Raw genomic sequence first — 13,213 nt, 5'->3', positions numbered from 1 at the left:
AATGATAGTTCTGCTTCTCGTAAGTGCCAATTTAACGAGAGCGTATCATAACATTTTATGAAAACAACATATTCAGAAAATAAATAAAAAAAATAAAAGCTGCATCTCAAAGCATGTGTGCTTGATAAACATAGACATGCTCTTGCAGCTATTGCAATGATGTATTCTTACATGAAATGAAAGGAGAAGATGAAATGCTGTGTACTTTAACTTAAGAAACTGAAAACATTTGTCAAGGCTAAGTAGGAAAAGAATTTAAAAGGAAGTCAAAGGTATTCAAAAGAATGTAAATGGCTTTGTATTTTGTAAGGAAGAAGTAAAACCTTTCACAGAAGGAGACTGTGATGATCTCTGATCCTGTCCAAATGCAAATGGAAAACTAAAGTCATCTTTTCCATCTCCAAATGCATGAGAAGACGATTCCGAGGGGAAGGGAAAGGCAAATGCATCCTCACTTTCTGATTTCCCAAACAAGCTTCCTATAAGGAATACATATATATCTCTTTATTATTAGATTAAATCTTACTGAAAAAATACTGCATTCAGCATAATATGTTTCTTTAATAACATTGTACTCCCAACATCCTGCTGAGTATCAGCCTATAGTTGTGTGTTTATTTCTGCGCTAGAAATGGTACTTCAAGGAGGGCATTATTAGAATCTACACAGAATGAAGTGTGAAGTACTTGAATGATTTAGAACAACAAAACACTTCTGTATGATATACTGAGCGAAATATTTTGAATAGTAAGCAACAGTGGTCTTTGCAACCTGATATATTTTTGCAGATTCTTTCTTCTCTAAAGAACAATGCGATCAACCACTGAAATACTTGGAGAAACACAGCTACCATCAGAAAAACACCTGAGTTTTATATTTAGTAACACCAAATTCATACATTTTTCCCTACAACAGTTACGTATGCATACAACCTTATATTCATCCACTTTAAAAAAGTAGCTCTGCACTTGCAGCACCTCAAAAAAAAGCATAGATTACAGTCCCCTTCAGAAGTGTGTTTGATTAAGAGTAAGTTTTGATGCTATTGATATCCAAAAAAATTGGCCTTTCATTTCAGTAAAGCCGGGATTTCACACAGAATCTGTAAATGTGTGGGGCTTGCTTAGTGTGAGTGGAAGATATTAAGTCTGATTTCCTCTCTCTAACTTGTTGTGTACCTCCAATGGTGTAACCTGATGGAAGTCAGTTTACTGCTGAGATTTCTTTAACCAAATGGAAACTTTATTTTCATTTTAGTTGAGGGAGATAAAAAACAGACAGCTGTACTCTTTCCAACACTAAGCTGGTAGCCTTAAATTAAAAAGTAGTATTTACCAAGTACTATAGATTTCACATTCCAAGAACTGATTTTTTTTGTCAGTGAAAAAGCTTTGACACTTAAATTTTTCTTCTCCCTTGCAGCTCCTCTCAGTTTGCTACAAGCCCACCTAACACTATCCCTGTTTCTTTCTTTCTTTCTTATACCTCTCTTTTCATGACATCTCACACATTGAAGACAAACATGCAGGGAAAGATCTAAGCTAATCAAAACACAGATGAACACAATAAACCACTGAACTACAATATCACAGCTGAACATCCTTTCAGACAACCAAAGGTGCCCTGTTAAGCAGGGCCACGAGCTTGCCAGTTATGTAAGCACAAGCAGAAGACAGACAGCATAGACAAGAACATCTGAGTTTCAGACTTACCAATATCTTTGTGTGGGGACAGAGGGTTCAAGTTTCCCACCGAATAACATTCATCTGTCTGAAATGTAAACAGTCATTTTATTTAATGAATGAGAAGATAAACTCTAATGCTGATATGTAATCAGTTCATTTGCTTTTGGTGAGAAAGACACTATCCCAGTGAATGTTAGCACCCTTCATAAAATCTGCATTTAAATGTATACATGAGTCCCTGAAGTTGCATGGTAAACTCTTCAATGAAATAGGCTTCATGATATTTGCTTACATCTGCAAATATACTCCCTCCTTTCTTCAGGGAAAAAACATCAGATTGAGAACAGAGAAAATCTGATCTGGCTTCCTGCTGTTTTTTAAACTGAAAAGATTCAGAATTATTTCATTCTGTGACAATTTAGAAAACCTCTATGCAACAACATAACTGTTGCCTACTGAGTTGGACCTGATACTGCCAGAAAGAGTAGCAGAATAACCACTCATCACTCTTGAGAAGAGTTCTTAGGCTAGACCTATGATAGATATTAAGTCCAAATGAAGACCTTGAAAACTCCCATCTAACTCTAGAGAATCCCACATGACTGCTAGAGGATGGTAAATTCTTGGTTTCTGCCACTCAGCAGGCACAGAATAATGTGGGTTCTAACAGCACTAGATGCCTTAATACCTCATTCCTGAAGAGTTCACAAACTGCTCACCAGTCTATTCTCTCCTACACACAGCTGATGCTAGGAGATATCAACAACACTTATCTTGCCAAACGCAGAATAAAATGGTGTTTTCCTTCCTCCCTCCTTCAGCTTTTATCTAGTCACCTCAAGAATGAGCACACCTACTGAAATAGGAGATACCTGATTTCTAATCCCTCATTTACATAATGGGCTTTGAATCTACATTGCTAGGGCACTATGCACTGGCACACAGCTACCCTAAATACCCCATTATCTATTATCCCAGGAGAATAAAAATTACTCTAGAGCACTATAGCTATGGGACCTGCAAAGGAAAAGCAAGACCTGGATTTTGTTCCCTATTCCAATTAGTTGCCTACCAATCTCCTCCCTCTAAGTATAGCTAATCAATATTTGCTCTTCAATATTCCTAACATAGTCCTTTCTTCTTTTTCTCAGTGCTCTGCATTTTGTGAAAAATGGAGGGGAAAAAAAATAAAACTTTAAGTACCCGATTCCCTACTTTAGCGAGATGAAACCAGACAGGATAGGCATGTGAGTTGTGAGTTCTGCCAGGGTACCTAAAGTTTTACAGAATGCTTTCTGTGAATCCTTTTTGTGGATCTATTCACCTGTGTATTTGCACAAGATCAAATCAATGGGAAAGATTCATACTTGATCAGAAGACATCATAGGGGGATCACCAGGACAGAAGATAAGTATTGTCAAAGGATATCAAATGTAAAATTAAGCAAGCTAGTAAAAAATTTATTAGCTACAAAGATAGCCAGTCTGAAAAACCTTATTCACCATCACTGCTGTTTTCTTAGCATATTTTGCTTTGTGGAAATTTAATATTCTCAAGTACTCATTTTTACCTCATCAGATGAATTTTCTGCCCCAAACACAGAAGAATCAAATAAATTAAAGCCAGGTGACTTCTGGGAGAAGTTCATGAGAGAAAAGAAAGCTGGAGATTTTGATGTTCCTTCTTCACAACCTAAATTATGAATGCTGTAAAGACAGAAAGGAAGAAACTACATTAAGAGTTTTTAAAAGTAACGTAGATAGCTATTTTGTTCTCATTTTCTGTTTTGTCACTTTTTTAGATCAGATTTTTAGACATTCCATCAAGAATCTCTTTTTGCAACGTAGAATGGGTAACACAATTCTTTAAAGCAAAGTGAGGTGGTGTTCTTACCAATTCCCTACCCTTTTACCAAAAAAAATTGTAGATAGAAATTGGTGTAACAAATATAACTTCAGGAAAAGACAAAAATTTTAGCAAAGGAGCTATCTCATATCTCATATATTTCCAAACAGAGTACCCCTCTTTCAAAACAGCTTCAAGCGGAAATGATACTGTAAGAAGAAAATCTAATACATTACCTAGCAGAACTCAGAAAAAAATTGAATATTCTCAGAAGAGCTTTCTACAGAAGTCTTTCTGCAGTATCTTTCAAAAACAGCGGAAATGCTTATACAATAAACATCAGTACAACTGCTCAAAATCAAAATAAAAGCTGAAATCATACAAGTCAAATGGAGGTGTTTTAGAGAACTGGGTTTTCTTCCCCTTTGAGTCAGGTGTTCCTACAAACTCAGGTGTTTCAGGCGCTCTTAGAAAATGTTCTGCACTTTCTTCTGCTGTGTCAGGATTATCTCCATTTGACTTAAAACATGTTTGTATGTCCTATTAAAAAGAAATATACAATGTTTATGGCATACAAAATTTCCCAAAATATCATTAGTCCGTTTACTTAGAAATATATCCATTATATGTTTTAGAATGCTAGTTTATTCTCTTTAAAAATAAAAGGATTTTAATAAAATGCTGAGTGACATATTCACCATACTTAAAACTGTAACCTTAATTGATCTAATTTAAAATGGACTTCTTGTGAATGAAACTATATATGAAAATATTCATTAAAAAAATAAACTCGTGAACTGACTGAAAACACTGATTTTGAATAAAAGAACTATTTCTCTCTGAAGTACACCTTAGCATAATGCTTAAAGTCACACTAGAATCCTCTCGATACTCCCTAGTGAAATAAAGGAACATCATCAGAATATATTTCTGTTGACTGAGTTATTTCCTCTTCCTTAGAAAATGCTAAAAGAGAATGTACGCTTGGATTCTGAGGAGCAATTTCCACCAGACTCAACATTGTTTTAAAGACATTTTTTTTCCACCAGCTGCCGCAGGCATCAGGCTGTAGTGCAGCAACCAGAAGATGAGGAGTATCTCAAACTTGACCTCGTGTACTGGTTTTGGCTGAGAGTTCACAGCTCGTATGGTGCTGTGTCTTGGATTTGTGATGAAACCAGTGTTGATAACACAGGGATGTTTTTGTTACTGCTGAACAGTGCTTACATAGAATCAAAGCCTTTTCTGCTTCTCATGCTGCCCCACCAGTGAGTAGGCTGGGGCTGCACAAGGAGTTGGGAGGGGACACAGCTGGGACAGCTGGCCCCAACTGACCCAAGGGGTGTTCCACACCGTATGATGTCATGCTCAGTAATAAAAGCTGCGGGGGAGAAGAAGGAAGCAGGGGATGTTAGGGCATCTGTCTTCCCAAGTAGCTATTATGTGTGATGAAGCCCTACGTTCCTGGAAATGGCTAAACAACTGCCTGTAGATGGGATTAGGTGAATGAATTCCTTATTTTGTTTTGCTGATGTGCCCTGCTTTTGCTTTACCTATTGAACTGCCTTTACCTTAACCTGCAAGTTTTTGGGCTTTTACCCTCCTGATTCTCTTCCCCATCCCACTGTGGGGGGAGTGAGCAAGCGACTGAGTGGTGCTTTGCTGCTGGCTGGTGTTAAATCACATCTTGGTATCACCTATATATGCAAGCTGTACACACAGCTGGCTTGAATGTTATGGCATGGTGAGCTTCATCTCACACTCAGGCACAGCTAGTAAAGGCAGTGCCAATGGAGCCACACAGAGTCTGTAGCCAGCACAGAGCCTGTCTGCTATAGTTTTGTGGGAGAGATGAGTTTCAGATGCAAACATTTTTTTAAAAATGTTTCATCAGCACACACTGATGAAAATTATATGCACCAATTTATACAAAAACTAGAGAGTGCATAGGATACTCATCCTTCATAGCCTGTTGTTAAGGTAGCATAAAAACCCACAGAACACTGACATGATCAAGAGCAATGATCACTATATTAGCAATCACAGGGCACTGATTGGCTTCTCACCTGTTGGGCGCCTTATGATGAGTCATTTGGCCAATTTTTGAGACTTACCTCTTGTGAATAGATTCAAATATGTCAAGATACTTTATTCTAAATGAAATAATTACTTACGATATAAGAAATGCTTTGCTTACTTGAGGTATATATGAAGAATCCTTTGGTTCATCTTCTGCTTCTTTATCACCACATTTAGCCTCTTGGTTTGCTATACAAAAAAGACACTGCTTGTATTATAACGGATAAGTAAAAACTACCTTGTGGGAAAGAATCCTTGAAAAAGGTTTACTAACTTGGCACTGCTATTGGTAAGGAAGTGTTCTTTCTGTAGTTTCTTAATAACCAACTTTGTGGCTATGTCCATAATAGTTACCTGCCGTTCTGTCGCTCACTCCCTACCATTAAAGCAACGCTTATAGGCTGCTTTGAATGATTTGGTATGTTCTCCACACCCAGCTATTGTTCCCTGAGAGAGCTACGTTTGTCTAATCCAGCTATTGCCCTCTGAGAGTGCTAAAACCAGTCAACAGAAACCAGGTGGAAACAGCATAAAGAGCACATCCAAACGACACTGCTGACATGTATCTTAAAGAACTGAGCAAAAGCCAGGATGAGAAATGAGTAGAATGTTATCAAAATTCCTGCTCTAAGCTTCAGACCATGCAACGTTTCAGGCACTGCAGGTTAAGAGCCTGTGTTTCAGGGTGCAGAATTAGGATCTTATTTATATTAAAAAAAGACTATAATTTTTGACATGCATCTAAACTGGCAGTATCATTAGAAAAAATGTATTTAAACTGAAGCTCAGTGCCTTCTGATTTCAAAAACTATAGGTGTATTTGTAACTAACCTGGGGTTTTTTTCTGTAAGCATTCTGTAAGCATTTCTCAGGTTAATTGTAATTTTTAATAATCTTAATCTGATATTTCAAGATTCCTAAATTACTGAGTTTATTATATTCCTTTTCTTCGCATTTTCTCATGCTTCTGGGCAGATTTTCAGACTGGATTGCATTTTACCCAAGTAATTTGAGACTAGAGCATGGATTTAAGAGAGATGTTGGTAGGGTCCTTTCGTTAGCAATGGTCAATGCAGACTGAATCCCACATTACTAAGCAGTTTGGTCTCTCTTTAAATTAGGACTCTGCCTGTCTGCTATACCCAAAGTTTCAACTAAAGAATCAAGGTGGAAAAGGAATACAAATGGTGGACCACTTAATACCAGAATGAAATTCTGGCCTCTAGAATTTTCTCTTTTATAATTATGTGATCCAGCATACAGTAACCGCACATCCCGTCAAAAAAGTGACAGTGGTACTTTACCTATTACTGCATTTTCACTCTCAAACTGTTGATTAGAAGTTGTCTGCTTTGGAGCAATTACCAGTCTAAAAAACAAAAATTACTGTTTGAATATGGATTATTTTCATAAACCTTAACCTCAAGAATGAAAACTACTTTATTAAAGAAAAGTTACCTGAATTGTGTTTGGTTTTGTAAGCTTGGTATTGATGGAACTTGGGCAATTTGTGGGTTATTTGTCCCTGCAGCGTCAATAACCATCTGAAACATAGCAAAAAATTCAAAATAGACAGCAAATAAATTGTCACTTCAACAATATCACTCTGATTTCTCCTTACACTAAGGAAATCCCTTCTTTTAACCTCTCTTTAGGTACCAGGCAACATAAAGAACTTTTTTGCCTACCTTTCCTTTACCTACATTTTAACAGCATGATACCCAAAACAACTTCGACAATATTTGATAAAGTCTCATTCACAGCATTGATGACTACAGGTGAATGATTAACTTTCCTGTCATACAAATCACATTACATAATTTACAAACTTTACCCAGGTTTTCTACTGCTGCAGCCATGTTGCTCCTGCTTGACAGCACAGAAAGGGCTGGAGCCAGGCATGCCTCCATTTCCAAAGGCCAAAGTGAGTCAATATGTCATCAGTGAACATATCTCCTGTGTAGACTGAAAAACTGCAGAAAACATGGGAATACTCCTGCCTCACAGATTTTCATCAGATCAGAAGCCCTGACTCTTATACGTACGTAGCATGTATTTGTGCCTTACGGGCAGAGTAACACTAGGAATCTATGTCTCAGCATCAGATAACACATTATTTCACAGGGAGCTGCTGGTTCTGGTTTGTTTTTAATTTGCAAAATGTATCAAACTGAATTCAATGCAGGGTGGGGGGAAAAAGGGCTGGTTATGCAGAATCTGTCTGTCACTCAACTCCTGCAGTTTACAGCACTCCTTTTCTGAATCATAGCAACCTCCTTTCTTCCAATCTTTTTTATTTTCCTCAGACTCCATATTCTTTTCCTTGTTGTCATCACCCTTTCTTAAAGTTCCCTTAACCTTGACTTACTGCTTCCCACTATTCTCTAAGTGCAGTTCTTGGTCCCAGATTCCCATCCTCATCTCTGGATTACCCTGGCAACAGCCCTTCCACCATCCTCATCATGTTCAACTCCCTCAGCCCATCACAAATCAAAACTGCTTGAAATTTCTTCCGGTCTTGTTCCACTCAGTCATTGCCCTTCACATTGCCTTATCTTATGAGGGCTTCATCCTAAACCATTCACTCACTTCATCCTTCAGTTCCCTTGAAATTCTTAAGAAAATCACAACCGGTTCTGTTAATTTTTTACTTGACAATTTTTATTGTTCATTAAAATATGGTTTTAAATAGTTCAAGTGAGATGGCCTTTATAAAGGAAGGGTTTGGTATAGAAACTTCCCCAGGCTTCTGCACAGCAAACATAGTTGCATACTATTTATTTTACCTCCTACTGCCTTACCTTATCTGAGTACTCCTTTTATAATTTAACAATCTGTCACTCCTATGAATGTTCTTGCACTTAATGAGATTTTATTAGTGGTTTTCATGACTGTGCAAGTTGTTCCTCCAATTTGTTTCTGGATTGTTTATTGTGTTTGCATATTTCAGATATTAAGCTGCAATACACTTCACCTTTTCAAAAAAAGTGCCGTAGGAACTATTTGTTTGTGGGGTGAGAGATGGAAAATGTAGTTGTGAACTCCTCAAGTGTATAAAGCAATGGTGCTCATGGTTTTATTTCTCTCAGCCCAGATTTTTGTTTCTAGTTAAACTTCAGAACTGAGCTGTTAACTGTAGGCAGTCCTGTACGTCATCTTGCACATTTAGTCGTTTATGAAATCCTTCATTATGGAGTAGACGACTGATGATTAATCAGTAATAAAAGATTATGTTCCCCCTTTAGAATTCAAAAAATTTTCTACATACAACCAAGTGAATCTACAAAGGTTATTCTAAATATTAAAAACTATTACATAAAATTGGATAGATGGTCTACCTCAGGTCTGGCATTAGAATGTTTACTATGACTACCAGCTGGACTTTGTAAGAACGTACATATTTTCAGTTGAATTAGAAGTGGAACCAAAGAAAGATTTTTATTCCAATTATCAAGTAATAGCAGATTACCAAGATTAGCATCCTGGTTCCAGTGATAACAAGGCTTATGTAAGATATAATAGCACTAGGTATATTTGTTTTAAATTTAAACATAAAACAAATCATATGATTTTCTTACCAGCGGGAGAAATGCATACCTGTGATGAATTTTCTGTAAGGCTGGAGGAATTGCTAGTGGCCACTGAAAGTTCCATAGGTTTTTCTTTTTCTTCTCCCCCTAAATTAACAAGTATTACTTAATATTGTCAATAGAATTAAGTATCCAAAGCATGGCATTGTTAAACTGAACTTTAGAATACAGATTATAAATTTTCCTGTGAATAGAGAGCTAAATGAAAATTATCACAAAATATGAAGTTATCAATTATTTTACTGCAAATAATACTCCATTAATATTTATTGTACTTATGCAAACAGTGCTAAACGTATGTTTCAGATTTTTCTGACACCATGTATCAGGTATACCTGTCATGTTACTTAACTCATTGCCCAGATAAGAGAGGAATCAGACATAGAGGATTTTCAGAACACAAAGACAAGTAAGTACCCAACTTCTATTGAAAGCCTGGCTTCCACTATCACAGTAGGAGCAGTTCACTACATTTGTTATCAGGGTTTCCATTAATTTACACAAAAATAACCCAAAATCCTCACAGAAAGATCATTAAACACACTGCACCTGTTTCTGTTCGTTGCATTGAGAATCTAATACTCTGTACAGACTGGACTAATTTCCGAGGAATGCATGGGACGTGTAATGGTTTATACAGTTGATGTTTCTCATTTAGCAAAGACGGCTGTTCTCTCTCTTCAAATATCCTGAAAAAAATTAAGTTAAAAAAAAATTAAGTTAACAATTGGAAAAGAAAGGAAATAATGAAATACAACTGCTTCAAATAAGTGGAGATGAATGCTGCCAAGGGAGATGCATGCTGCCAGGGAGGTTCAACCTCTTTCAGCTCCAGCAGTTGATAAAAACTGAATTTTTCTTTAAATAATATCAGACAGAGAATCTTGCTGAAATCACAAGGCATAAAGTAGTAATAAGCCAATCATAAGAACATTGCTGACTTAAATTTTGTCAGTATCAAAGAAAAGTATTAGCAGTTTGGGGTTTTACACTTTTATCAAATTACTTCATTATTGTAGTTCTGAAATCACATTTTCACATTTAAAACCCACTTTTTCTCTCTCTGAGATTGTCTGGAATACTCACACAACACACATAAAAGAGAAAACTGCAGCAAGGTTTTCACTTGTGGGGTAATTATCTGTGTAGGGCAAATAGCCTTCTACAGTGTAGAAAGACAAAGGTTAGCAGAACAATGCAGGGTAAAGTGGCCATTTGGCACAGGAACATTTACCATTTTTTAAAATAATGAGTTCTATTTTATTTTCTCTTTAGCACTCCTGCTTAGTGCCTCTGTGCTTCCAGCTACAACATCTGGTTTATAGCTGATGAAACAACACTATTCAGAACAAATAAAGAATTTTCCATGAATAAAAATAAGATAAAATGTAGGGTGCACTTTATAAGATAGTGTGGAGTAAAATTAGCAACACTACTAAAAAAAATACCAAACTAGAAGCACTGGTTAAGATATATGGACCTAACACCATATTAAATTAATATACATGCACAACTGTGATCACATAAAACCATGAATGCACCTCAGTCAGATAACTCCGACAAAAAGGACTATCGTCACCTGTAAAGTTTCATATACACCTAGTGCTGTCCCAGACTGAAACCTAACTAACTATATAAACCATATATCACCTAATACATCAATCAAAAAATAATAAAAGATTTTTTTAAAAAATCTGTATTTCTTCCAGTTACAGTAATTATAGATATTACCTGTGTCAAGAATGAGTACTGCAGGAATTAAGATGTGTATGTGGCTGGTGCATCTTTACATTCAGACGCAGACGACGCAAAACCAAGGAGAAAAAAACAGAGCTGAGCACGTAACCCTGGTTAAAATTGCTTCCCTTTGCACAACATGGCTTATTTGGCCCCTTTACCACAAATATCATTCAAAAATGAATTGAACAAGGTTGCTGCTGCTGAGGTCATGAGATAGATTGCCATAAACCATTCTTTTACAGAACTTAAGATGTCAAATTGTGTTTTTAAAAGTTCTCGGAGTCAGTTTCTATGTGCTCTGTAGAGCCTAGCAGACAACTCTATATTTCTAAAAATTCACTCCTCACAAAATACAGTATTCTTTTACAATGCATATCTATTCGGAAGAACGTATCGATGGCGGAGTTATAAACAGGACCAGAAGTTCTTAAAATATGTATTTTTAAGTAAAAAAAAAAAACTTCCAAAAGAGCCTGCAATTAAACTTTATGCATATGCAATATACCTGCTCCCTTCCCTCCCCAAAAACACTACTGAAGAAAAAACACACGCATCTTCTGAGATAATTAATAACCATTGAAAGAAAAATCAAACTGCATACTGAAGCTCAAAAAAGTCCAAATTGTGGTATGAACAAGAAACATCATTTGTCTTCTTTCTCTACTTCATTGTTAGTAGACATCTGAGTAGCTAAAAAATCTTTATCTTGATCCATACTGCAAAATAGATCTTTTTTTTTTACTAAAGTACAAAGAAGAAAATAGATATTCTTAGTCAAAATAAAATCCCATTTCTTTAGCAGGTGCTTCTTCTCTGTAGTCTAACGAAGCCCAGAGATGAATATGACTTTATCTTTACTATAGGAATCAAGTGTATTTGATTATACATATGAAGAATCACAGTTGCTACTGTGCTGTTTACCAGGACTCTCTACTGAAGCCATGTTCAGTATTCTAATCAGGCACATACCAGCAAGTCCTTTTGGAAGCAGGACTTGTAATAACTAGCTGCCATAAGAACTAGTAACTAATAATGGCACATGAGGTTGTGGTCAGCACAGGGTTGACTCTTCATATATGTTTACATTTAGAAGTCAAGAAACAGCTTGATAAGTATTTTTCAAAGAATTACATTACAAAGGTTTTTCTTTGGTCAGTAAAAGCTAATCACTTGTAATGCAAAGATACTGGAAGAGCTGCAACAATCCACCAAGGAATATCCTTTACAATAAGTTTCAGCAAAAGTCCCTCTCTTGGAACTTAAGATATTTTAGGTATTCAGAGGTGGAATTAATATGTAATCAAATTGGGAAAAAAAAATTTAAACAGAATTATATAATAATGTCATTAAAGCTTTCCCAAACATTTTACAAAACCAAAGAGACTGAACATGCTATGTGCCAAAGCACAGTTCAAGGGTCAGCCTTTCTATATAATACATATAATCTCTAATTGAGAAATCAAGACCAGTACTTCAAGAGAGTTGAGTCCTATTTGGTGACTAATGAAAAGTCTTGATTTGGAAATTTTAACTATGATACTTGTCTGTGTAACTGGTGAACTATGAAAGCCCACTAATCAGAGAAAACAGCTGGTATGAGAAGAGGAATCTGTGTTTTGCAGTCAGCCTAATCAATGACTGGCTGGCCAGCAATAAGTGATTCAAACTAAAATGTTCCAAGCCTTTTAAAACAACAGTTACTACTGCCATCCTCCTGCCCAGAGGAGAACGTACCAGCACCCATTCATTAACCTGCAGGCTGGTTTCTTGTCTTGTAGCCCTCTAAAGCATTTCATGGGTATTAACTTGTACATTGTTCTGCTCAGTGCTTTCATTGCCCTGCTCAGCTCTTTCCCTTGATGCTGCTGGTTTCTCTTCACGCAGGTCTGCATCAATTCATGGAGATTCATAGTACGACTCTTTTTTTCCCTTCTTCTTCTTTTGGGGCAGAAGATGAAGATATCCCCTTTTTATTTCACAAAGCTTTCTTTGCTCAGTAGGAACTTTGTAGTGACTGCAGAACAGCTCACAAGAGACCACTGCCTTTGGTACCCATATTCTGCTGTTATAGTTTTGTACATTGCCTTGAGTCTGCAGAGGTTTTAATTCACACGACTCATTATCTTAGCACATTTTCTGTTTGTGGTTTTTTCATGGTGATTGTAATCACAGATTCATAATACACCTGTTTTTAACATCACTAGTTACTTAATCGGATGCTGCTAAGCTTTCTAGTGAAGACTTTTTTTTTTAATACACTAATGGCAAATAGGG

The 13,213-nt window shown here is 36.4% G+C and overlaps 1 protein-coding gene across 1 annotated transcript in view; it reads right to left on the bottom strand.

Annotated features, from left to right (window-relative positions):
* Positions 1–202: 202 nt before the first annotated feature.
* Positions 203–13,213, bottom strand: part of C9H14orf39 (chromosome 9 C14orf39 homolog) — a 30,503-nt gene continuing 17,492 nt past the window's right edge. The window contains exons 9-17 of the mRNA XM_075103085.1: positions 9,749–9,888; positions 9,207–9,286; positions 7,068–7,153; positions 6,914–6,978; positions 5,728–5,798; positions 3,913–4,070; positions 3,256–3,391; positions 1,713–1,770; positions 203–479 (exon numbers count right to left, since the gene is read on the bottom strand). Coding sequence (XP_074959186.1) covers positions 277–479; positions 1,713–1,770; positions 3,256–3,391; positions 3,913–4,070; positions 5,728–5,798; positions 6,914–6,978; positions 7,068–7,153; positions 9,207–9,286; positions 9,749–9,888 — 997 coding nt within the window. The 3' untranslated portion in view covers positions 203–276. The remainder of the gene's footprint in view (positions 480–1,712; positions 1,771–3,255; positions 3,392–3,912; positions 4,071–5,727; positions 5,799–6,913; positions 6,979–7,067; positions 7,154–9,206; positions 9,287–9,748; positions 9,889–13,213) is intronic.

This window comes from Phalacrocorax aristotelis, chromosome 9, assembly GCF_949628215.1.
Source record: "Phalacrocorax aristotelis chromosome 9, bGulAri2.1, whole genome shotgun sequence".
Classification (NCBI taxonomy): domain Eukaryota; kingdom Metazoa; phylum Chordata; class Aves; order Suliformes; family Phalacrocoracidae; genus Phalacrocorax; species Phalacrocorax aristotelis.
The sequence above is the reverse complement of the archived record's forward strand: the minus strand, read 5'-3'. Positions and strand labels throughout refer to the sequence as shown.